This window comes from Cydia fagiglandana, chromosome 9 (genome assembly GCF_963556715.1).
Source record: "Cydia fagiglandana chromosome 9, ilCydFagi1.1, whole genome shotgun sequence".
NCBI lineage: Eukaryota > Metazoa > Arthropoda > Insecta > Lepidoptera > Tortricidae > Cydia > Cydia fagiglandana.
In genome coordinates, this window is record NC_085940.1 from 16,695,522 (window position 1) to 16,722,962 (window position 27,441).

Consider the following 27,441-nt stretch of genomic DNA (forward strand, 5'->3'; position numbering starts at 1 on the left):
AACATTTTGAATTATATTTATTTATTAAACAATTACAACGGATACAATGTATATATACAATAATATTTAATATTTTATTATAATTATCTGTGCGTGTCGCGGGTACCTTTTGTTGCGGTCGTGGATAAATAAGGTAACATTAGCGCCAGTGTACTGTTTACATGCATCTACAGCTTGGCAAAAAAGAGTAGAAATTAAAAAGTGGCAACACTGTAGTGTCGTCCCTTTCAAACCAATTTATATAAGAAAACGGGACGACACTACAATGTTGCCACTTTTTAATTTCTACTCTTTTTTGCCAAGCTGTACATTACTATTTAATTTTCTTAGGTTAATTACCAAATAAACTCTATAACCTATTTTGATGATGAAAAATAATCTATTTTAATTCAATTTATTACAAAAGATACAGAAATACAGAATCATGTAAGTAGGTGAAGGTATGTTAAAATGAAAGGAAATTTAATAAACTAAAACTACTACTGGACGGATACTGATTACTGCTTTGGTTCTCCCTTTCAATAAAAGTAATAATTATTTAACATAAACCTATGAAATAACTAACATATTATTTAAATTAATATTAAGTGATTTCTTTCGAAAGCAACATTTTGCTTTTTCCTTACCTTATTGTGTCTTTAAATGCTTACAAATTACTTATATGAAAAGAAAAGAAAATCAATTACATACTTTCATTTATAAATCTGATTAGTTATGCACAAATAAGTCAGTATACATCAATTGCTATTTACTTAAATATAATTCCTACGTCTGCCCATTGCTAATTTTCACCGTGTATATTACTAGGTCTAAGAACTCTTTTCTATGAAGTATGCTAGTGGGCTATATGGTCCAACTACAACATATTTAACTTTTGCATGTCTGTATACGACACGCACTTACACACTAACATAAATTTGGTTTTAGCGGAATGTTTCAGTATTAACAATTACGATTACAATGTAATAAATTATAATTATAACTACCTAAGCAAACAGCAACGTAAAACACGTTAAAACGCCCATAATAAAATTGAAGTGTATTTTCGTCTAAAAGTTTCTACAATTGTTTTTACTATAAATTGATTGTGGTCGCACGTGGGTCGCACGCATGTCTACCTGTCCCACTTTTTTATGATAATTTCCTGTATCTGTGGCAGTTCATAAACAATATGCGCGCGAAAATTTAAAAAGTTCATCTCTTTTTTTAATTTAAGGTTTTTCTTATAAAGATAAAGAAAGTTATGAAGTCGTAATACTAAATATTTAAGTAATACTCGTTGGTTTAAAAAGTCTTAAATATTAAGCCGTACTAGGCCCTATAAAGAAGTGTCAATCTTCAAAACCACATTTACACAACCCATTTTAATAAGGCCATCGCCAGATATTTTTAATACACATAAGACCTCAACCATTTCTTTATTTAATTTTCCTCTCTTGCACATAATACCGATTTTTACAACCTCATACATCTTTCTCCAAGAAATAAAAACTAAATTCATACTACGAAAATTATTCTAAAACTTAATTTTACGTAACTTGCACTCCCTCGGCCAAAATCAATGATTTATTTAAAAAAAAGGTTCCATGAAAAAAAATGTATTTTACTTGAGCTGCTACATAGGACAAAATTCACAACGTTGACTTTATTTATCAACAAACTGAAAAAAACTGGATTTGAAAAACTGAATAGCTACTCAATGAGGACAACTTACGGTTTCTTAACAAATTATTTACAAATGAGTTGCATTAAATTGCATTATGCCAACAGAGCAAATAAAAATATCTAACACTAAACTTAAATTAAAAACTATAAGGCAGTTAATAAAGATTGAAGATCATACAGAATTTCCATATCTCTGTATCGACTTTTTTTTTTAATTTATATAGATTGACACAGTACTGGCATTTCTGACACATAGTAAAAGTAGAGTGATTGATGTTATTTTTTTAAATGTCTGCTTCCTTCCTGAAAGTGAAGAAGGCGTGGAACATGAATACAGCCGCGCCAAGAACCGCGAACACGCCCGACGATAAAAGGAGATCGTAAGCTTGCTTGTTCGGTCGGACCACTACGTAGTACGAAGTGTGCCAGTCTGAAATAAAAAATAACTGTAATTTTGTAAACGGCAGAATGGATTAAGGATTCATTCAGGGAGAATATGAGCGTAATACAAATGGTCTGGATGCCTGGACTAAAGATCAGAGTAAATGCTGTTGACCAACATGTAAATTAAATGATATTGCGTGGTTCCATTCCCAATTAGATTTATCCATGTAATTATTTAAAAATTTTGATGTGATAGCTGTGTACTTTTTAAGAAATATAAAAGGAATCAATTTTTTTTTTCATAATTTCTATAGAGCGCACAGAAATCATTTATGTCCTCGATCGATTAGTGTCTCTAACTGTATTTTATAAGGTTGTTATTACTCTCATTCTTTGTATGAGTGACCATAAACTCCCGGATATCATACGGGACAGTTTCACGAATACATTAGGAGGGGTATGGAGGTTAAAATAGAAAGGAGCGGAAGTTATGGCATTCCCAGGAGTTTGTGTTAATTGCGTTGCACCTTATTATGGGGTGAGAGGAACCAAAGGCAATGCATGCATAACAATTATATTATACAGTTGTTTTAACTGTCTTTAATCGCTCGTAAAATCTGATGGCTAAGCCGTCTTGCTTGCAAGACCCTGTCCTAGGCCGAAGCCCTAAGAGCAAGTAGCAGTTATCTGCCAAAGTGTGCAATTTATTTTTGCTCTGTATGCTTGATAAGGTGCCATTGGCAGCAAAACCCTGCTCTATTATTATCTAGTATGCAAAAAACGTTGTCTATACCTATTATACCTATAGACACGAAGGCTATTGATGATGATTTAATACTACCTATAAGGACACATAATATTTGCTATGTTTGTTTTCACAAACCGGTTTACATAGGTACTTTAATATTTCTATTAGTCATAGACAACGTAATAGAGCATAGATTCGAGTCATAGACGTATCCTATTACAACGTTCATGCACCATTAGCTTAGCAGTCTGTGAAGTAGAACAACATTAGTTAATCAATATAATGTCTACTTCATAGTAACGACAGAGAGCAAAGTTGATTTTTGCTGCAACTCCTCAAACAAGATTCTATAACTGGGTCCTCCGTTAGTAGTTAAAGCCGGCGGCCGGCGTACTAACAAAGGAGGTAGGTACCTCGAATCCGTCTAAAGCGCTTCACACATCAAATACCGTTCTTAATTCAGTAACTGATGACAGCGATGCAGATATAAGTTAGAGACGGTAGAGATATCTGCATATCACTTCTAATACGCATTGTTGCGTCCCTGTCGTCAGCTACTGAATTAAGTAAGGTGTATGAAGCCCTTAACTCTAAGTTAACTGTGTATACTGACTCGGCAAGCAACAGATTATGAAAACTTTATGATTGCTATGATTAAAAGGGTCATTCTGCAGATTCATAGTTTTATGAAAAGTTTAACGGAGTTGAGTCAGACCGCGGTCTTATAATTTGAGAACGACCTAAAAGTCATGCTAAAGATACTCCAATCCCGAGCCGGTTTTTTTTCAACTCCCAAAATAGCCCAATATTTTTAATTATTTACTGCTCTTTAGGTAGGACTGAATCACGTATTTAGATAACAACTTCGCATTATTAGATTGTCTCATTCAAAATGAATTAATAAACCAAAGAACGTAATAATACCGGTATTTTTTTTTGTATGAAGAATAAACCGGTTCCGAACCTTGGTCCCGACTTACCATAGAAAATGACGGCAGCAGCGGCGGTGAACATGACCACCCCTAGCACAGAGAAGCCGATGGAGGTCTTCCATCCCGCAGACTCGCCGAAAAGCCGCGCGAGGATCAGGATGCCGGTGATGATGATGTAACCTGTCGATCATTAATCAATTAGGTCATTTTACTCATTTATTAGGCAGGTTCATTTCTATAGCGGAAATACAGGTAAATTTCTAAAATCGGAATTATACAGCAACCGTTTTTTTTTACCGCTGCTGTGACGGTGACCAAAGACAATTTTACATAATTTTTACGCAGCCGAATAAATGAAATGACGTACCTACCTATGAAATGCCAACTAATTACAAAAAAAAAACAAAAAACCATTGAAAAAAAAATGAATTATATTTATTGTATTATTTTGTTTTAGGCATTTACCTATAATTAACATATGTAAATTAGATTTCGTGTTTATTCCTTCCAGAATAAGGCACTTTTTAGACCTACCCAATTTTCATTAAAGTCTGACAAAATTAAATTGACAAAAAAATTAAAAATTGCCGAAATAACGCACATATTTATATTTTTATTGTATTGTATAACATATAGTCGCATAAAGGAAATAACGATGTTTATTTTAGGTCACAGTATTGAACCTAAGTCCGTAATTGAATGTCATCATTCATTACTCGTCACTGAAGTTGCTCATTACAACTTTCACGCAAAGTTCAATGAAACCGATTTTCCAGTTTACAGTGAAACAGATTGTAAATTGAAATTGCATAAAAAGGCAATGACACCGGTGTTATGTTTTTGCCGTTTTGTTATTACGATATCAATATTGTTCCTAGTGCAATGAATGGATAAAATAATTGAGTCTATTTCTGGTAAAGAATAAGTAAACAAGTACTATTTTTAGTTTAGTTGATTACCCTATTTTTAAAAAGAAGAAAATCGACGATGAGAAAGTATCACCCTTTCATTAAAACATGTATGTATTAACGCAAAGGATGACAATATCAAATAATTATTATGCAGTTTAAATTCGTAATTAGTTACTATTAAACATGTAAAATAAAAATTAATTTAATTAATCTAATTCATAATTGTTCTGTACAGTTAACGGAGGGAAAGAATTTATGGCAAGTCTAGGAATTATAGTACGAGTATGTATATATATATATATACCTACTATCATTTATTTTTTAATACTTAAGATTTTTTGTCAAACTTACACAAGGAAGAGTTTAACAGATTTAACATCCTTTTGTTTCCTCCTGACCTAATCAATCGCTTGATTAACCAAGAAATTAGTTTTTAAATGACGTGAATTATCTTCTTACGAACATCCGGTAGCTTTTTTATAATTATTTTATTTTTTAATACACAGTACAGAGCTTATAACTAGACAGGATCCTGCAAAACTGTTTTACAGTTTGCCGGTAGATAAGAGTCTCTACATACACATTAATTTTTAAGTAAGTATTTAAATTATTATTAAATCTAAAAACTTAAGTGGCACTTGCACATGTGCAATTGTCACTTAAGTGTTTGCAGTAGGTAATTACAGTTTTAAGGCCCTTCTGAACTTTTTAATAATTGGCTCATGCCGAATGTTCTCGGTTTGACTATTCAGGAAATACGGAAGTCTTTTTAGAGTTCTGTCACCAAAGTATCAGACAAGATACATTAACACAACACAACACAATGACTTTTTATAATTATTGTTTTTATATAAAATAATGATTATACCTACCTAAGACCACCACCATACGTAAAAAACGAATCTAAGGCTAGCAAACCTTTAATCGTTCCGATTTCAGCCGACTCCGATGGAGCATGGAAATACTTTGACGTTCGATAGTTTAACAATTAACAACAAATTGAATGATTACAACGAATACCATTGTCCCAATTAGGTCATGGTTTCACACGGACCGTGTTAAAGAAGTTTGCCAATTTTCTGGTCTTTGGAAAAACAGTGTGTAGACCTACGAAAACCATCCATCTCCTTTAACTGGCTGATGGGGAAATGTAGGTACTTCATTGTAAATGAAATGCTCTTTATTACTAGTTTCTTGGGATGTTTTTTGCCATTCTAATATAGAATAAAGAAGGGTTATAAAATCATGGAAAAAACATCTGATTTTTAAATAAAAATATACTTAATATTGAATGGTTTTAGTTATTTTTTATTTTACATAATGTATAATTAGCAATACATTATGTACAGTCAGCCAAGAAAGTGGTCTACCACTTTTCGACTCTATCAATCAGATGATAGAGCCGAAACCGACCGTACCTAAAATAAAAATATTCCCGGTTAAGAATTGAAAAAAAAACCTAAAAAGCCAAAAGCTATTCCAAACTTAAAATAAATTGACCTTCCTACAAATTCAAATATTTGTTTGTCTATGACCAACCGTCATCACTATGCATCATAGACTATACGTTAGAACAATATCAACTTGCACTAGGGTAGGGTGTAGGATATACGCACGCTTCAGTGAGCAGAGCAGCATTTGGCCTTGGTCACTTGGTGTTTTTTTCTGTTAGGAATAATTTGGTGGATATGGAGGACAGCTGCTGTCACGCACCAAAAAGCACATGTGATGAACCTATTAACGTTATTATTTTTATCTATTTTCGTTGTCTGACCATCTTCTGTACCATATTTCATGCAAAATAAAGTTATTTGTATTTGTACTTTTTCACGCATCATTGTGGGCAGTAATTTACAAAAAGAACACAAAACTCGCAGCAATGTATAAGAACATTCAGGATGATCTATTAAAAAATTAAATTAAATTCGAGCTTAATGTGCTTAATTATACTTATTCATTGTCAACGCAGATGCACAAAAAGTCCTAATTGCCTGAGGTTTGCTTGACTTGATTAAGTAGTTAACTTTGTCAGGTCTAATACTATATACTATACCTACGCGTACCATAGCGCACTTAGTTATAAAATTGAGGATAGTGTTATGGGTACTTAAAAGATGTTGCTTCGATACATAGGTGGCGTTGAATGGCTCCTCTACACAATGGACCAGCAAGATAATAATTTTACTTTTATATTCATATTATAAAAATACCTAACCTAAGACGATAAATAAATAAAGAAAATAATAATAAATAAATAAATAATATAGGACTTTCTTACACAGATTGACTAAGTCCCACAGTAAGCTCAAGAAGGCTTGTGTTGTGGGTACTCAGACAACGATATATATAATATATAAATATGTACTGACAAATATCTGTGTCATCACACAAATAAATGCCCTTACTGGGATTCGAACCCAGGACCATCGGCTATAGCTCCTCTACACGATGGTCCAGTGCTGGACCAGCGAGATGGCCATAGTGCAGAGGAGCCATTTGATCGTTCTGTATCAATTGATATATGTTACGGGTACTTACTTGAGTAAGCAGAGAAGATAACAGCGATGTGTGATAATCTCGACTGCACTATGTAAGGTGAAGTTAGCGCTCCAGTCACAAGCCCAATAGCGATCACCGTGATAACCTGAAAAACCATCATTTATTAGAATTTTCTGCTGTTATATCTGGACATTCTGAAGTGAAGCTTTGTTAAAATTAAAAGTTTAGTTTTTGAAGTCTATGTTATAATTCGTTTTTTAGCATTAGAAAAATGGTAAACAATCTTGATGTGTCTTTTAATTGAAAAACATGTTTTAAAAATAAGTCACGGCAAATATGTAATAATTATGAATCAAATACGATCATTTTTATTTTTCTGCTTTCATAAGTAATAGTTACAGATTTTTAAAAAGCGTTTTTCAATTAAAAGACATGGCAAGGTCGCTTACCTTCTTTCTACTGCTAAAAAAATGAACTGTAGCCAGTTTCCAACAGTCAGTTTTCCCGCCATTCCTAAAGAAATACTCGGTGCACGTCTGCCAACCGCACAAAGCAAATTTGCACAGATAAGTGAAAGCGCACGTAAAATGCTGGTTGTCTCTGGAATATTCGTTAATACCGCAAAACGCATTTCCAATGCTTGTGGCGTTTTCTTTGACGATAATATTATGGTTTTCACTTTCGCTCATCTTGTATGGTGGTCGGGACTCTATAATAAATAATTTATGAGTTAAGCATTATTAAATTTAATTTTGTTGAGCTTTAGAGAAATCTTATTATTATAGTGGTGTAGCAGCGCAGGTAAATTCTTTAATTAGCTTCGGCAACTATAACGGGAAAATTTCGTAATTAAAGTAATTTTAATTACTTACCTATGCTAATAATATATCATAGGATGTAGGTCTGTACGAGTATTTTAACTTATGTAACACAAACTCCGTTCAGAACCACTGCAATAATTTCTGAATCCGACGGGCGACGTTACTAATTACGGCGAAATTTTTATTTATTCACTAACAAGTCAATGTCTGAAGATTCTCCATGACAATGGATCAGGTCAGGCTTACTTAAAAATACTTGAGATCAGTAACTCACTCCTTGTCCCACTCTACAAAATGGTATTAGGGCAGGACAGGCGCTATTGAGTGCAATTCTCCGTGTAAAAGAAGTGTAAACACACAATTACGCGATGTTACCGCGATGCCATAACGAACAATAAGTTCCCATAGTACCGCTAATTGAGATACAATACCCATTCTCAAGGTGAGGAATCATAATGCCATTGGTATAGCAAGTTCATCGCAAACGTATACCAGTCATACAATTGTATTGATTACTTCATTTCCAATGAGGGGTCATCCATTAATTACGTCACACGAATTTCTAGGTTTTTTGACCCCTCCCCCCCCCCTTATCACACTTGGTCACATTTGGCAAACCCCTCCCCCCTAGTGTGACGTCACATTTTTTCTACGAAATCGCCAAATCGAATTAAGTAGGTACCTAAGTATTATTAATATTTTATCAAAATATTTTTGACGATTTAAATATTAGTAGTTTTATAACCCAAAACTGCTTAGGAAAGAAAATTAAACGAATAAAAACGATTATCGTTTTAAAAACTTGTTATTTAAATGTACAGCGAATAAAATAATTTAAATAAATTTTCGGTTACTGATGAAGTTAAAGTGACGTCACAAAGTTTGTGTCTCCCCCCTCCCCCATGTCACAATATGTCACATTTTCTCCTAAACGTGTGATGTAATTAATGGATGACCCCTGATTATGGATAAGATCGATCGGTCCTTCAGTTAAAGTTTACGCTAAAGCAGATACGATGTCTGCGTCTATTTCAATAACTTTTGCAATTCGGGCCAAGTCCCATTTTATATAAATAAAATAAACATTTTGGAAAAAGAGATATTTAATGTAATTGTGGATTTACCACCTCTCAGGCTCACCTGTGGCTCTATAGAGCTACATCCGTGTCATAGGTTACTTTCGTTACTTTAGGTGACTCTCGAATCTCGATACAACTTAAGGGGCCTACTGATTAACAGTCCGCCGGACGGTATCGGCTTGTCAGTTGTTCGGAACTGTCAAAATTTTGTTCTAACTGACAGGCCGATACCGTCCGGCGGACTGTTAATCAGTGTGGCCCTTTAATCATGCTGTTTTTATTAAACTCAAATAGGTTTATCAATGCCATTTTTCTTGGTAATATTTGCATTTTAGCTAGCTTTAGCTAGCCTTCATATAATCTTATTTTTAGATTGTAACTTTAAGTATTCTACTTTGTATTAGAGAGTAGAGAGCACCGGTTAACTACATATGTAGACTTATTATCTATTTATTTATTAATGTACTGACAGGCCACTTGCACATGTGTCGTTTCCCAGTGCAAGTAATAATTACAGTGCGTTATATTGATCTGGTGCTTTTCTTTGTTGCAATGACCTTGTATAAAATGTGTGTTGTAGCCAAAGGGCTAATATAAAGTTTGGTAAAGACCAAGGCGAAGTGTCAATAGTTCGTTACCAGTCCAGAAATCCTTCCTTCTTGAGCGTCACCGCGGCGCGGGGCCGCTTCCTCCTCCTTGCCCTGTGCCTGAAACTCTCGGCCTCTTGACGGCTCAGACAGCAGACTTACCAGTTCAGTTATCCTGAGTCCCACGCACCAGTTCTTCTTGAGCGCCGCCGCGGCGCGGGAGTCGCGGTCGCCTCCCGCGCCCTCCTCGCCCTTCTTGGCCTGGGCCTCGGACTCCCGGTCTCCTGCCGACATGGCCCAGTTGTACACCTGAGGACAAACACAAGTTTAACTTGGTGTTATTTAGAATCTTCAGGTGACTCTTAGAAGAGTTCTTTGATGACAACTACACTACAAAAAAATATAGGTCTCTGTCTCTATTGAACTCTTCTTTTTTCTTTTCATAAAACCTTCGTAATAAGCTGACACCTGGTGGCAGTGGTGGCAAAGAACAAATAAAAGTTTAGTGTACCTAATAAAAGTGTAAATAGTCTTCTTTAGGGGTCATCCATTAATTACATCACACGTTTAGGGGGAGGGAGGGGGTCAAGAAAATGTGACATATTGTGACATGGGGGAGGGGGGAGACACAAACTTTGTGACGTCACTTTAATTTCATCAGTAACCGAAAATTTATTTAAATTATTTTATTCACTGTACATTTAAATAACAAGTTTTTAAAACGATAATCGTTTTTATTCGTTTAATTTTCTTTCCTAAGCAGTTTTGGTTATAAAATTACTAATATTTATATCGTCAAAAATATTTTGATCAAATATTAATAATACTTAGGTACTTACTTATTCGATATGGCGAATTCGTAGAAAAAATGTGACGTCACACTAGGGGGGAGGGGTTTGCCAAATGTGACCAAGTGTGACAACTCATTCGCATCAGTGTCACTTACACGAAAACTAGAAGATGTAATATTTTGGTAATTTCTTACAAAGTTTTTATCAAACATTTTTCTAAATATAAGTAAGTATCCATGGCGTTTAAGGGGCTTGTGCCCACAAATGGGGCATACCTGTATATGGTCATAGCGATTATAATGTAGTTAAGAAAATTTTCCGCGCAATGTTTAGTCTACAGGTAAAACAAAAGAAAGGTTTAGCGTACTTGCTATCGTGCTTTCGAGCGCTTAAACTTTACCTATACGAACACTTATTACGAACGGTAGTAAATCCGTATGTACATTTTGTAGATCTGTTTTTTTACAGTAGGTACCTACCCAGATTAAATAATGTCTCAAGATTATGTATTGAGATAACCATGACAAAGTCCGCACCATATCTGTACAGACGTATATTCACAATTTAACACAGAATTTATTGTACGAGTACCTACTCCTAATCTGCTACTGTAGGTACTTAGAGCTTTAATGTGTTATATTTATGTAGCACGATCATGGTTCATTCCAAATTACTCTACCGTAATAAAACATGTAATACGCGGTTACACCTCACTGGACACATCTGTGACTCATGACATGACACTATAACAATCTTACGTGGCTCTAGAATAAAACTATAATTATTTTAAATACAGGGTGAGCTTTGAAAGCTAATCACTTATTCATGTTGGTATTGCGGGGAAAAAATATTGTTTCATTATTTAGGTCCGTTTTGTCGTTTTAATTTAGTAATTTTGTAGAGGATTATATAATTAAATTTTGTTCAGAAGCTTTTTGTATCAGAGACTTAGGTCGCGATTCTAATATAATTGACAACCGGCAGCAAGTGCGGTCTATGATGTTCAATTTATAAAAATACTAGCGGCCCGCCCCGGCTTCGCACGGGTTAACAAATTATACACCTAACCCTTCCTCAAGAATCACTCTATTTATAAGTGAAAACCGCATGAAAATCCGTTCAGTAGTTTTTAAGTTTATCGCGTACAAACACACAAACAGACAGACGCGGCGGGGGACTTCATTTTATAAGGTGTCGTGAAATGCGTAAATGTTTCTTGGAGTTGTAAATTTAAGAAAGAAGGAATATATCGTCAGGTCACCCAGGAGACAAGGCATGGTTAGCAAAAATCAACCTTGTTTTGTTACTTACCTACTTATTTAGTTATATGTCTATTTATATGACTATTTAAAGTTTTATATTCCATGTAGTTTAGTTTTATTACTGTTTTGTTTGTATTTTTTGTCCCAATGAAGTTACTTTGTAACCTGACGATATCGTTAAAACTAACTTCGTTTTAGCTAGTCTGTTCGGAAAGAGAAGAGTCGTGAAATGTATGGGACTCTTCTCTTTCCGCACAGACTCTATCCAACGCGTATTGTTTAATTTTTACTCCTATCTAACCGAAATCTAAGCTAGTCGGGTTATTCAAACGCACTACGTATATAATAAAATAGGACTAGTTTGAAGTGCATGCATAAATTAATCGATGAACTGGTATCTGTTTGATCTTGGACTCGGACATGCCTCGACTAGGCAGGGCCTGTAATTATGGAATCTAGCGTTTAACATGCGCGGAATTTCCATAATAAAGTGGAACAACATTAGAATTGATTATTTTAAGGTATGTTTGATCAAACTATGCTTATAGATTTTAAGATCTTCACGAGATCACGCGAACTTAACGTTACTCCCGTCTTTGACAATATGCCCCTTGCCCCTAGACCTACTCTAGGGACAGGGGGCTTACTCACTAAAACGCATTTATCCTAAAAGGCTCCTACGAGTCCTACGACATGATGACGTATTAATTAGTAATAACACTAATAACTAATAACGCGTTGTCGTGATTACACGACACACGACGGACATACAGTAGATAGTCATGGCGTTGCGTGATTCACGCCCATGGTGTCGAGTGCTCGTCATCAAACTTGTAAGCGACGCACCTGTTTGAATTTTTATTGTAGTAGGAACTTTACCTACTTCAGGAAGATTTCTCATTAATACAAAATTATATGAAATTTATTGTGGCACAGAGGAAAAATCAAGCAGTAACAACATTTTCAAATAAATAGTGGGATTATTTACATTTAGAGCATTTTCTTGCTAAATATACATAAGTATAAGCTTATTTCAAATGTATCCAACCTGCAATTCTGGCTGGGGTTGGGGTATAGCCGGTATTTCGAAATGCTTTACTTGTTTTGTTTACAAAGTGAACGCGTAAACGCATCTTGTAATCTTGTTTAAATAGTTTTTAGAAAACCTCCTCTAAAAATCTCATCAATTAATTTTTTATTAAGTCTCTGTTTTACATAGACTCTGAAAATGCATTGTGGTTAACTCAGTAATGAAAAGTTCCGAGATTCTTAGTATGTAGCCGGGAAAGCTCTAAGGTGGCATGAGGAAGACATTTTCAATCGTTCATCAAATTTTTTTTTGTAAAATCGTCGCATTTTTTATCACAAAAAACGACAAATAGTCTTGTCGTGTCCATACTATGAAGTCTATGAATACTATCCTTCAGCGTCAAGCATTGATTTTCATGTTCCATACTAATTACAAGACAATGTCCAGTCGTGGACATGCCACCTACCGGACCGTGACGCACGCACGCACTTTCCAATCGCATCGGAGATATATGCATTATTGCGAAAGTATATGAATTAATTTATGTACGAGTAATTGCTTTACATTACTTAGTGGATATTTTATCGGGTATTTTTTGTGAAGTGTACGGGGAAATGTTGCATGTTGGTTGATTCTTAAGTTCAAGTTTATTTATACCTAGCGTAATTGCGCTAGTTTTCGTCCACTTGACGAAATTTTAATATAAACCTTAATTGCTGCACAAATTAGCACTTATTGCAATCCTTAATATCTAAACAATTTTATCTATCTACATATAAATTATATTTCGCAAGTAGCAAATTAAAAATCAAATGTATTATTTGCTAAATCCGTCAAGTGGACGGAAACTGACACTGGACGGTAAACTGACGCAATTACCCTATGCGTTTTTAGTTTTTATTCTTATATAAATGTATTGTTTCTACCATCTTGTTAAATACATAGAAATACAATCCGAAAAATATTAATTTGAAACATGTATGGAGGTCGGTCAGTTTAATTGACAAAATTCATTGCATTTATTGACTTACGGAAGTTACGGATAAAAAAAAATATGTGGATGCTTATATGAATAATTATTCTTTACGAAATAATTACAATACAAGATATTTTCGTTTTCTAGTAAAATTTGTAAAACTTAATTCAATACCTCGATGTGAATTAATTAATAACTTATTATTTGACTCGTTGTCTGAGTACCCACAACACAAGCCTTCTTGAGCTTACCGTGGGGCTTAGTCAATTTGTGTAAAAATGTCCTATAATATTTATTTATTTATTGGAATAAAAAATTAAGGCTAATCTAATCATACAAAACTACCAAAGTTTAAAATATAATAAATAAACATGTATCAATCTAGTTCAGATTTTTATATAGGTCATCTTTATTATCAACAATGCAAAGCCACTGCTTATTTTTCACTATTTCGTGAACCTTTTTGTTTAAAACTAAATCCGACATGGCAAGGGCCCTTAATGATTGCGTGACATGCATGCTGGTTTAGGTTTACTGTTATGTTCACAGCAAAGTACTACCTGTGAACTCGTTCAAGACCACTGTCATTGCTATTTAGCCTATTGTGTTATGTTTACTTAATACTTATTTACCTACTTTTTTTTCTTTAGGATTATCTAATCCATTGAAAACTACTAAAATGTACTACTTAATTTAAGTTTTCAGACATTTATTATTAAGAATTGAACTATGTAAAATACATTGTACTTAATAAGTTTCGTTCTATTAATTATTAAGTGTAGGTACTTAAGTGCTTATTATGTTTACTGCATCCATATAATATTTGCCTACCCACCCCTACCTAGATTATGATAATGGATTCGCATAATAATTTATTTCTAATTTAGTATTACAGTAAAAAAACTCCAAAATTATAAACAAAAAACTCACCAAAAGCTACTTCTTCACTAATCGAAAATCACGTCACTCAAATTCACTTCCACTCGTTCAAATATCGAACGCGCGTAAATTTCGAATGCGTTCAACGGTAGACACAAGCGTGTTCGTCGTGCGGCTCGGAGCGACTATCGCTACCACCGCCGGTACTCCGCCTCTATGCTTCATTAGAGCTCCACTCAAGACCCCTGGACTTTAAAACAATTCCCCCTTGCTTGAGCTAAGCTCTATGGTTCTTAAGGGGTAGGGGAGCTCTTCAGTTACTGGTTGGTAAACCGATGGCATAGTACGGTAGATGAGTAAACTTTCATTCATTTTGAATAAGTTTCACTGATTGATTTATATCGAGCTTGGGATGATCCCGATCGTTCTTCGTATCAGAGGTGTCCCAGACGCGGTTGTGAAATATTTAATTGCAACCTAATGGAGGTTGATCGTTGGTTTGGATTTTAAAGAGGACTGTTTTGTTTCATTTATTTAGAGCGATGCACGATGGCTCTAGTGTGTTCTGTGCGTCAATAGTAGTAGTTGTGTAGGATTCAAGCATGTGGCGTTACGCAATATTGAACAAAATAAACTTACAAACTAGAAATACAGGTACCAAAGCCTAACATCGGACAAACAAATAAAAAAAAACCTACTTAAGTGAAATAAAAGTCCACCTATAATCGGGCTGTAATCTATTAAGTATCTTGTAACTTTCGAGAAAGAAAACATCGCAGCCGAGACACGTAGCGCAATGTTTTGCTATCAAATATCATGTTCTACAAATTGTTAATGGTTACACTTTTTTTAATTAAAAAAACACGGGCAGTAACGAGCTGTCATTACCCCAGATACAGATGTTATCAGTCTGTGGAAGTGTGTGAAAGCGCGGGAAATGACAATCGTCTCAAAATCGTAATTAACCGTTACTTTCTCGGTTTGAAAGTTTTGTCGCCCTTATAAGGTCACTTGTATTCCTTGCAGATAGACTAGTTGCTTCTATCTTCTATCACGAACTGAATCACTGGGTACATAAAGGTAGACCAAGATAACTCTGCAGTGATTCTGATAGCACAGACAGTGCAAGTGTTATCTTAAACGTCATAATTTCTTTTGTTTGAAATTATTATTGTGCTACTGATCATTTTCCTGTAGAAGTCCAGGGAATCTTCAAAACACATCGCTTAAAACAATTCACTGCCGGCATTTATTATGACGAAAATACAATTAATCCAAACATTTAAATCTATTGTTGGAGTAAAATTGCTGAGTTTCGTAATATGCAATGTCCGACTACAGTCAGACCTATTTTTACTAAGAAAATAATCATATTCTTAGTTGTTTTACTATCACCAAATATGTAATTTGAAAGTAACATTCCTAAACCAGACTTGAAAGTGAACATTTTCAGGTTTTATTATCTGTTATTTTGTCATAACTGTTTCTTATTGTAGCGCAGTTATCTATAACTCCATGTTCGTTCGTGCGGCAAAGCGTGAATAGGTTTTTTCTGCTAAACATAACACTAAGAACCTTCGGCAAGGTTTGGTCGAAGGTTCATGATAGCACCTTGTATATTGTCGTTGTCATTAAGTAGTTACTTATTTAATTCGTGTTCCGTATTGCGACAGTTTACATTACCGACTTTGTGACAATTTAGTAAAAAAGTGCGTGTTAATGTTTATGTAGGGTTTTATACCCGCCTACGAATTATTTATTCTGTCATTGTCATATTTCTGAGGGGCCATCACAGCCAGCCTCTAGATCACGTTGTTATCCAACTTGTTTATCTCGTACACTTACTTTACAAAGTGCTGAACTTTGTCGTAGCAAAAGTCGTCCTGAAGATGCGCAAATTTTTTCAATGTTTTCTGAATTCTGTATTCAATTTTAATTACACAAGATATATTTAGGTTTTACATACCAGCTAAGTCCGACATTGCTCGACCTTGGCTATCATGGAAACATCCTACACTTTTTGAATTTGAAAATTAAAATTAAAAACATGAAAATATACGGAATCCCCGGTGCGTGAGTACAACCCGCACTTATCCGGTGTTTATTCTTTAAGCACAGTTTTTATACCTACAAAGTATTTCATGCTGGATTGATCTGCGCCGCTGACTAACTAAATCGTTATCAATTATGTTACAATTTTCTAGAACAGCATTCATTTTTCCGATATCTATTCTGTTATTTCCGTAGTACCTTAATATGTATTTTTCATCTCCGTCATAGGCGTCATAGTAAAAAAAAATCGTAACAATTTGAATTTGACAATCGGTAGGCTTTTTGACAATTTAAAATTCCCATGCCACAATATAAAAGTATCTAAATTTAAGGCAGCTGCCACGTCTTTTATTTCCACGAACAACTCAAAATTAGGGTACCTACTTGATTAATTTTGATGTGGTTTTCACAAATAGCAAATCATGGGAGCAGGTCGCATGGTTACTTATTTAACTTATTTTTATTGAGTAACCATGGAACCCTCAAAACCGTCTGCTTGTCACGCACTTGGCTAGTATTTTTCCACACAGAACGCCGCATTCATCCCGCCTCTAACCAGCCAGATCGTTTATTATGGAGCTATTTGGAAATTGAAAAGCCACTTTCTAGACTTTTCCGGTCTACAAGCGACATAACTGCATATATGCGCGCTGCCGATGCAAGCATTATATAGACTTGTAAAAGCAACAAGTATTTAATCAACGAGAATTGTACTTGTAATTTGGACTCTATTAAAGGATGCTAAAGATCAAATTCGAAAGAATTAGATACTTGATTTAGTATATTAACCATGTGGTTGTAATGTGGTGATAGAACTCGCAGATACACGTTAGATTGTAACTATTGTAAGATGTTTTTGTTACATACTTGTTTATTATTTTATAAATTTATAATCTGTTGTTACCAACTTGTTAAAACAAACAGAATAAACACATTAGCATGAGCACAAACGTGTTCCATAACTTATTTAAAATTTACGTACCTAAATATTCAATGGGAGATTAACTTTGTATTTATTTACATACACACTAACCCCCTTATTCATAAAACTTTACGGGCCTGATTTAGTTAAATTATGTTTTATCCCTTTCTTACAAATACATAAGTCATAATGTCAGATAAGGACAAACGATTATTAGCTAATTGAGGTTTGTAGCGCGTTTATAAATAAGGGGGTAAGGCTTGATACTCAAAGTACATAGACAAAGGGGCACTACAACGAATTTTAAGACATACACTTCATAATACTATATAACTTTTACTACCTATATAATAACATCAAAACCCCAAATAAAATAAAAAGATAATGTGGCGTGGTTATTCAGATTTCAGCTTGGTACAGTCAGCTGCAGAACAAAAGATAGATACAAGAAGTTTGTATGCAAAGGTGTTAAGCTGACTTACTGCTGACTGTACATATTTTCAGATGAGTCATTTTAATAAGACGGGTTATAGTTATTAAAGTCCTATTCCCAAGTCCTGAAAATGATTCAGCAATGACTAATAAATCATGTCGTTATTTACCATGTAAATTATTAAGTGACACATTTATATGCATAATTAATTATTGATTACTAATAGTGGCTCTGTTAGTTGTAGACCTCGCGAACCCATGGGCTCCGCCATTTTGAAATATTTCCGAAAACAGAATCGACAAAAAAACTCTAGAATCTGCTCAGGGAAATGTGACCTGTTAGACGAGAGCATACTTACTACTTACTTGGTCGGCGCGGTGACCCAAAATGAGTCTTGGCCTCCAACACAAGAGCACGCCATTTTGGTCGGTCCAGAGCGGTATCCCGCCAGCTTTCGCCGACGCCGAGCTCACAGAGATCTATCTGCCTCCACTCTATATGCCTAACGGTATTTAGGATGACCAACAGAACGGCGGCGTCCATCAGTTGGTCGACCTAAGTAGGCCCTTTTGGCTGCCCGATCTTCACCCTTCCTTTCGAGGTGGCCAAGCCAGCGGAGACGATGCGCTTTGGTCTCACCTATTATATTCGGCTCGGCTATCAGATGTTCTATTTCGGCATTCTTCCGGATCCTCCAACTGACCTGGTCTCTTTAGACGAGAACATACGAAAGCATTTTTGTCCAAGCTGAAGCTGATACCTTTGCTAACGCTCGGTCAATTATTTATTTGTAAGTGTTTATGACATTATTTTTAAGGTGACATTGAACCCAAGAATAAATAAAAAATTGAGTACTAAAAATTAGCACGTACAAGTCCTATGTTTATTTTGGGTTCCTTATGAAGTTTAGTCTCGGCGTTGCATAAAAATTGATATATTAGGCCGTATCTGGACCGTTTTACGGTCGTAGGTGTTGTGTGAACAATGCCTCTTTGTAAATGTAACGTAGGTACGAACAACAACAATTTCATTGACCATTGGTGGGCCTTGTGTCATTGCAATAAAGGTCATGAATGATCAATTAATTTGGCAACGATGGTACGGACGTCAGTGGCGGCGTAGCATTGCCCATTGTTATACTAACATTAACTTACCTGGTAGCCTGGTACTACGTTGCACGTTGATGTCGCTTCAACGGTACAATAAATTCAATAGGTATGTATTTAGATGTACTTAACAATCGCTAATAGGCTGGAAGTGTCGCTATTCCAATGTAACGGTTTTTGACAAGTTAGTTTAGAGCTAAACGTTATTTAAACTACTCTATCCTCCTAAGTCCCAGAATAGTTACTTTCGTATTTAAATTTAGAACCTTGATTTTAATCAAAGTTAAAATTAAGTTTTGGAATAAGGCCTCTATAAGGATCTCTGAGACTCGGAGAGCTGTACATGAAGAAATATCCTTTCGTATTTGAAAATTAATTAAAAATGAACATACCTAAAGTAAAGCCATTATTATGTTCGCAAAAAAATTCTGGTGCATCACGTATGGATCTCTCAAACAAACCACCGTTTCAAATAAGTTGGTAGTGTTGGCAGTAATCCATCTACTCACGCGGGTTGACATTTCATGGCTGAACTTTGTTTTTCTTTTCGTTCCATTTTTAAACTGTCGATTTCATGACCTTTGAGCAGGAAGTTGCATTCAAAGTAGGTATTTCAAAGTCATATTTTAATTTTACTACGTGAGAACCTATTTTGTAAGTAACAGTAGAAAAAACTCTACTTTTCATAGGATATATACCTACTTATCCCCTTTACTTATCTCTCTTTTTGGGGTTACAATAGGAAGGTACTATAATACGAACAAAATATATGATTCTCTCTGCCTAAGCTATTAATGCATCATTGACACTTGCCAAAGTATAAGTTTGATAACTTGGTCAAGCAAATAGAAAAAGGCGGCAAATTTAAAAAATGTAGGCGCGAAGGATTATCGTCTCATAGAAAATTTTAATTTCGCGCCTTTTTCTACTCACAAGATTTGCTTGACCAAGAATAGATTATGGACAGAATTCATAAAATATTCTTTATTGCACCAACTCTAAAAAGAAACAGTTTCAGAAAATAAAACGGTAAGTAGGCCGTATTTTCCCGACTCCCGTATACATTTCCCTGCTATACACACAATATACGTCACAGAATTGATCCGTCTGGACCCCCCGGCGCCACGGTGGCGCCGTTTTGGCGCCAGGGTTGCCAACTCCAATTTTTTTTACCCCTAGAGCTCAACTTAAAAAACCCTAAAACAATACCATTATTTTGGAAAACCCACTAAATAAAAAATAATAGTTATTTGTACAACAAGAGATCAAAGTTTGATATTTCTTCGAGTGCTTATTTTGAGTCCCGTGCAAGCGAAAGATTCTATAATAGATTCACGAGCGTAGCGAGTGAATCTAATTTAGAATCTTGAGCGTAGTAAGGGATTCAAAACCGCACGAGATGTAAATAACTTTGATCTCGTGTAGTACACAAAATTTTTCACCCTAAGCATAACATACCTAGAGGGACAGAGATAATAGAACCCAAGTATATCGAACTTGTATTAGACCCCGCATGTTGAAATGACATTTGACTATAATAGTCACTTGAATGACATTCACACTTCATTCATTGGTCAGTGAGCAAAATCGCATTTTGCTCACTCAAAAAATTTAGCCCCTAAAAAACCTCTAGCTGGTTTATTTCCCCCTAAATTTAGTGGTAAAACCACTAAGTTGGCATCCCCGTTTTGGCGCCAAAGTGCCTGCGACCCGGGGTGCGTTTACAAAGGTTGCTGCCCGCGACCTATTTGTCGATGGCACACTATCCCACTTTTGTTACGCAATGCGATTTCGGGGAAAGTGATACAATGGAAAGTTATTATATTAATCTAGTTTTTTGTGTTGTGTACAATACAGTGATTACTACTACTACTATCCTATAACTACTGTATTCGAATTACTTACTTATTCAAAAGTTAGTAAGATTAAACAGTTTGTAAGCATAGTCAAGCATTGTATACATGTACTGGAGCATTGATATTTGACTTATAGTTGGTCAAACCAATATGTCAGTCAGTAAGAACCAGGAAAACTATAGTCATCCTTTTCTTTTGGGTGCTAGTAGGTACTAGTGTAAGACAAAGATAGTAAGATAGATTCTCTCTGTCTATGATTGAAATGAGTCAATATTTTGGGAGATACTGACGGCCCGAATCGAAGTTTAAGATACGTCACAAATTTCACTTTTAACACTGACATATCCGATTCCGATCCATATCGTATCTTTAGCAAATTTTAGACGTATCTTAAAATTCGAATCAGGCCGTTAGTCATACAATTCTCACAAGTTTTATTTAAGGAAGGGATTCAAGATGCGATTGTTGACTTACTCGTAGGAATTACCTACTGAAGCGGTCCGCCGCCCTAGAAAATTGTTAGTTCTTGTGTCCTTTAACCTTTTCCAGCCCTTAAGTCGATCTTATACTGAAACTAATCCTCTAGAACTCGAACTGCCGTGAAATATGTCCTTTCTATGATTTCTATCACGTTCAGTTATCGTTAGATAACTGCAGTAATGCCAGTAATTCTTACAAGAAACAGCCAAGAGAGAGTTAGACAATGCTCGCAGCACATTCCGCGGTTTGCGTGACGCTGCCAAATACTGGAACACTTCTGCTTTATTTATGTATAGTCATGAATTACAGGAACGGCTTATACATGCTTAAAGGGGCCCAAAGATTACCAGTTCGCTGGACGATATCAGGCTGTCAGTTGAACGCAAAAGGTGACAGTTCCGAATCCGAACAACTAACAGGCTGATATCGTCCGGCGAACTGGCAATCTGTGGGCCCCTTAAGTGTTGATCTGAGCAACCAATACAATTTTCCCAATATTGATACATTTTTAAAGTACAAATCAGGTCTCGGAGATAAAGCTGCCTGTTTTTCTAAAGTCATGTAAATTATGAAACTGCGTCTTTAATGACAATAACACGCAATTACAGATAGTAATTATTTGTTTCGACTAATTTTGTTGATATGTTTAATTTGTTTTCGTTTACTCTTGTTTACGTTTTCCCGCTATCTTTCGTTATTCATTCTTGTGGTTAGGTTATAGAGGCGTACAAAGTTCCTTCTGCTGTATTGAGGACTCTGAAAAAATTTCTGTCAGTGCACTTATTATTGACATTATTTTCTACTTGATGATATAAAGTTTACGTTTACCCACTCCTTGGTTGGCCGTCATATGTATCTGTACAGTTTATTTGCGGTGTTGGCTACCTATTTTTAATGGACTCCAGCCTTTTTCCATTAGTGACATCTTACCGAATATGTGTTCTAGTTAATTACTGAATCTACAGATTCTGATGGAATTTCAATGAACATCAGCACCCATTCATTTTTATTCTAAAACTAGCGCATACCATCGGACGAGGGGTCGCCTACCGCCTACTCATGTACATTGTGAGACACGGCCTCTGAGACGCGTCACTGGCCATCTGCTCTGTTTGCCTGGGTCGGGGACTTCGGGCCTGGTGTCTCTGGACCTGTCTCTATGGGCTCTGTCGTGTCTCTATCATTTACCTACGTTGTCATGTAGGCGGTAGCCACTGAATCTATGGATTACAATGGGTTATCAAGAGTCCCATCTATACTTATTAATATAAAAATAACTCTGGACTCCTAACACCTCATCACCCGTTTATTTTTATTATAAAAGTAGCGCTTACCCTCTTCTGCTCATGGACAGTGAGAGAGACGGCCTGAGACTGGTCACTGGCCATCTGCTCTGTGGTGGACTCGGATTCGTAGTCGCTCTCCATGGCCATGCCATCGATTACGCCTTGCAGGAACCGGGCCGTGTCTATGGGCTCTGTCGGTTTGCCTGGGTCGGGGATTCCCGGGGTCGCTGCGTGCCCCTGGTCCTGTACCTCTCAGTCGACTACTTACCCTCTTCGGCTGCTCATGCACAGGCTGCACGGTCTGTGAGGCTTCACTGGCCATCTGGTCGGTGGTGGACTCGGACTCGTAGTCGCTCTCCATGGCCATGCCATCGACTACGCCTTGCAGGAACCGCGCTGTGTCTATGGGCTCTGTCGGTTTGCCTGGGTCGGGGACTCCCGGGGCCGCTGCGTGCCCCTGGTCCTGCGACCAAAAGTATAGTTTGGCAAGAGTTTGTCACTTGAGCGTAGGCTGAGAGAATCTTATTGTATTTTTCTTACACTAATGTAAAAAAGGGGATTTTATTCTATTGCTACTGACAAAATTGGTTTGCCAGACTATACCTCTCAGTTGTCTAACCAATCTAATCTAATACGCTTTTTTAAAGCTATGGTGTAGTGGTATTTATATTTTACAAAATCCAATTATACTGGCGGATTATTTATTTTAATTTATTTTATTCGGGATGCTTAGTGCCTAATATAACGACGAATAACGACGTTAGGTTCGTATAAAGGCTTCTTTAAAGCACCACGGCTTATGTTCCTAAAAATAATGGAAGAAAATACCTAAGTGTAAATCTTTCATAATCATAATATCTTCAGGACATCTACTACGACATCTTGGCAAAATGCCAAAATCGCAATCCTCCCAAGTCTTTCTAAATAATAAATCGTTTCCACTATAAATATATTACATATTATATCGTCTTTGCTTCGTCACTTGTATTTGTATCCGTCAGTCGCCCTTCATACCCACATAACCTCATCTCGATATTGCCACTAACCACATATTAAAAGTGAGATTACACGCTTCAACCTGCCACCATTCTCACATTTTCCCCAGTTCTCGTCACTTATCAGTACAACTTGAGCGTTGACGCTAATCGGGCTGCGTGCACCCAAGTCGTTAGCTAATGGTTGGCCTACTATCCCTTGAGTGACAGGGACGCGACTACGGTAGCCTAAACTGTCATTAATTTTTTATTAAGATACCTATAAGTAAGGTAAACATCCTGGTGATTGACAGGCTAATTTCAATTGTTGACGCCCGTCTTTTGCTTGAAATTTATGTAATTGAAGATGGTTTCCATTGCGACAGTTTCCAGCAGTGTTGGATTAGCCAAGATGACAAGCGTAATACATCGACAAACACCAAGCGAAAAGTGTATCGGGATGAAATTTATATTTGTCAGTAGCATGAATGTCGAAAAAAATACAGACCACCTATTAGTCCTTGGATATACCTTAGGAATTCAGATTAGCAAAAATTGCCACTTCCGAAGATGTATACTTACGTGGAATGAGTCTATGTAAATATTTAACGGCCAGATAGTCTAGACGTGTCTAGACAGAATACTACCGTTATTTCATTAAATCCAGGTCTTTAAAATCCTTCAAATGTTTCGAATACATATGAGCGTAACGCTCAACAAACTCGAACTCATAAACTTATATGTACAATCTTGAGTCCATCTAGTCTCACACATAATTTTCCAGCTAAAAGCAAGGACTATAGAGACGACACGGTAATAATAATACCAAGTTCGAATAAATAAATAAATGGTATCACTTTTCATTGTTGCATATTTCTAAAAAGTTCTAAGTGCCACCTTAAGATGTAGGCAGTGCATAATTGCTTTTGATTTTCCAGTTACAAAATCTTCCATTATCATCTAAAGTCCTCATTATCTGTGGATACGTTGTGCCACATACATACAACATTCTGTCGTTTGTTACGCCCAGTAGGTCGGCTCACAATGCGGCATGGTCGGCGTGCGGCCGCGCGCGTAATGCGTTACACGCCTTAGCAAAATGGTGGCGATGAACGGCTTAGTTGAATTAGTAAAAAATAAAATAAAAATATTTTTATTAAAACTATTGTTTAAAATAAAACGCATGTTATGAGCACAACACAGAGATATTAACGTTATTAATATCAAACGTAGGTACTAAACGATATTTCATCTTTTACATTTCGGTAAAAACATTAAATTGCGTCGTTCGGTAAATTGTGTTTCGATAGAGTTAACATTTCTTAGGCCCGAGGGCCCGAAATAAGTAACTAAAAGTACCTATATCTAGGGGCACAGCAGTGCCTCCGCCAAATCCACAGTGTTCTACTACTACTAATACGAGATTAAACGTCGAAAATGTATGGGCTAATCTGGGAATCACTGCCGTATTCGAACTTCAAGATATTCACAAGAGACGACACGTACTAGATCCATTCTAGATACGTTAAAGTTTAGATATCAACTAGTTCTCTTTTGCAGCGCAATTCGGGCAACCAATGTCACTTTTACGTTAGATAGAGTAAGATATCTATTAGATGTGAATTAGATCTCTAAGTCATATCCTGTGGAAATCGTTAAAGAGTATCTCCAGAATCGCCGAAAGTCAAATTTGACAGGTTAGATCTTAAACATATCGTTATCGTATCTTGGTGATGTCTAAAAGATGTCTAATAGATGTCTATTTCATAATCCGAATCGGGCCCTCAAACTGTAGTCATGGTTGGTGAAATTGACACATATTTTCAGGCATTTGATTGATGGTCGGTGATTGACTTGGTGGGCACATGTCTTCGTTAAATATGACGTTGTATTAATTCAATTGATTGTGCTGTAGGTTGTAGGTCAGATATTCACGATCTAAAGGGAGACGAGAGTTGTAAAGTATCCCTCCTATTACACTTCACTAATTAACACATTTTTGGGCTCTCCTCTTCTGCATAAAATAAAGTGCGTAACAACCGCGACACTTGTTCCCAATTTATACTTTAAGCTCTACAATTTAAGGTTCTCTTTCGTTTAAATGCAGACGTTTATCTATTTTTTATAAGCTTGCTCGTAAACGTGTACTTACAGGAGAATGTACGGTATTGTATGTAAATTCGGTTTGATGAGTCAAGAAATGTAAGGCGATGCGTGCAATTAAGTTCTTCGTAAATATGAAGTTGAAATAGAAATGCTTCTATTAATGGACGCATAACATTAAAATTGTATGGAATTTCAGTCGTTGAGATAAGACGATCTTTGTATTTTTATGTGTCAGATAATTATCTTGTTTTTAAATATAGGTATCACAGTTAGATACAGTTTCATAACAGTTATATTTCTAGTAGTATAAGAACATATAATATTTAGAAGTATTTGTTCTTAAATATATATTTTTTTCATTTAAATATATCAACTCTGATAATTGTACTCTATATGGAAGCTTAATTTGGTAAGTACTACTGATCGCTTCTATACCCTTTTTACTGATAATTTTGAATTGACTTACGGTATCCGTCAGGGGGGCCATTTTGCCGCCTTTCTCGTGTTCCCAGATAATAAACTCCCTCGAACCCGGCGATATCCTCACCAAGCCGCGCGAATACCACTCCACTTTCGATCGATTACAGCGTCGATTCGATTATAAAGTCACTGGCACAAAACAATCACAACTCAAAATCTTAGGTATCTATGGTCTAAAACATTTTTTTTAAATCGAGAGGTGTTAAGTCGAGCAATTATTGGAATTAGAGTCTGTGCGGAAAAAGAAGAGTCGTGGAATTTATGGGGCCCAATACATTCCACGGCTCTTCTCTTTCTGAACAGACTCTAGAACTAAACGTGAGGTATGTGGAGTTCTTATTTAAATAAAACATCAAGTCTTATCGATTTTACCACTCATCACTCGAAATCTTCAAGCATAAGTCTGTCGAAATCTTTTATAAATAATTTATCGTTTTTTTAGGTATTCTATTTCGATAGAGCTCATGTAAAAAAGTTGGTTTGGTCATCAAAAGTTTATTTTTCGTTCTGGACCATAGATACCTAAATTCGCAATTGCCAAAAAATCGTATTTCGATCGTTTTAAATCGAGTGTCCCGCCAGGAGAAGCCAAAACGACTGACTCAGTCTTGCTACTAGATTAACCGCGGGATGTGACTTTTCGACCTTTAAATTGGCACCTAGGTTGACCCATAATTGCGTTATTGTTGTAATTTCATTCATTAATTGCTGTGAGACTGGGTGAAGCCGGATAGCACCGGCAAAACTAGCAGGGCACGGGCAAAAGATTTCCGGGCAAGTGTATATAAACATGTCGCGGAAAACCGAAACAATTTGACGTAAGGCGTAACGTTTGTTATTAAAGTTCTATTGCTTTTTAGGGTTCCGTACCTCAAAAGGAAAAACGGAACCCTTATAGGATCACTCGTGCGTCTGTCTGTCTGTCCGTCTGTCACAGCCTATTTTCTCGGAAACTACTGGACGAATTAAGTTGAAATTTGGTAAACATATGTAAATTAGTGACCCAAAGATGGACATATTTTTTATATAATTTTAAAATACATAGGTTCGAAATTATTTAAGAAAATAGCCAAAAAATGACCATTCCCCCCCTTTATCTCCGAAACTACTGGGTCTAAAATTTTGAAAAAAATACTCAAAATAGTTCTTTACCTATAGATGACAGGAAAACCTATTAGAAAT

The 27,441-nt window shown here is 35.9% G+C and overlaps 2 protein-coding genes across 3 annotated transcripts in view; one reads left to right on the forward strand and one right to left on the reverse strand.

Moving 5' to 3' along the window:
* LOC134667501 (uncharacterized) lies at window positions 1-26,415 on the reverse strand. Of its 2 annotated transcripts, XM_063524928.1 has the most exons (6): window positions 26,246-26,415; window positions 9,789-9,935; window positions 7,179-7,284; window positions 3,778-3,909; window positions 315-2,095; window positions 1-173 (listed from the first exon to the last, which is right to left on the reverse strand). In XM_063524928.1, exons 1-5 carry the CDS (start codon window positions 26,264-26,266, stop codon window positions 1,950-1,952), a joined length of 552 nt encoding a protein of 183 aa, XP_063380998.1. In that variant the 5' UTR covers window positions 26,267-26,415; the 3' UTR covers window positions 1-173; window positions 315-1,949. The 2 variants fall into 2 exon arrangements, with proteins under 2 accessions (XP_063380998.1, XP_063380999.1); XM_063524929.1 differs by lacking the exons at window positions 1-173; window positions 26,246-26,415 and adding an exon at window positions 14,616-14,769 and having other exon boundaries at window positions 1,238-2,095.
* The window catches only part of LOC134667489 (adenylosuccinate lyase), a 382,878-nt gene that overhangs the window by 1,950 nt on the left and 353,487 nt on the right, over window positions 1-27,441 (forward strand). The window lies entirely within an intron of this gene.

Coding starts and splice junctions, on each gene's coding strand:
- LOC134667501 (XM_063524928.1), bottom strand. CDS start 26,266: ATGGCCCCCCTGACGGATACC. Junction 9,936..26,245: donor TGGCCCCCCTGACGGATACC/GTAAGTCAATTC, acceptor GTTTGTCCTCAG/GTGTACAACTGGGCCATGTC. Junction 3,910..7,178: donor TATCTTCTCTGCTTACTCAA/GTAAGTACCCGT, acceptor AATGATCGACAG/GTTACATCATCATCACCGGC.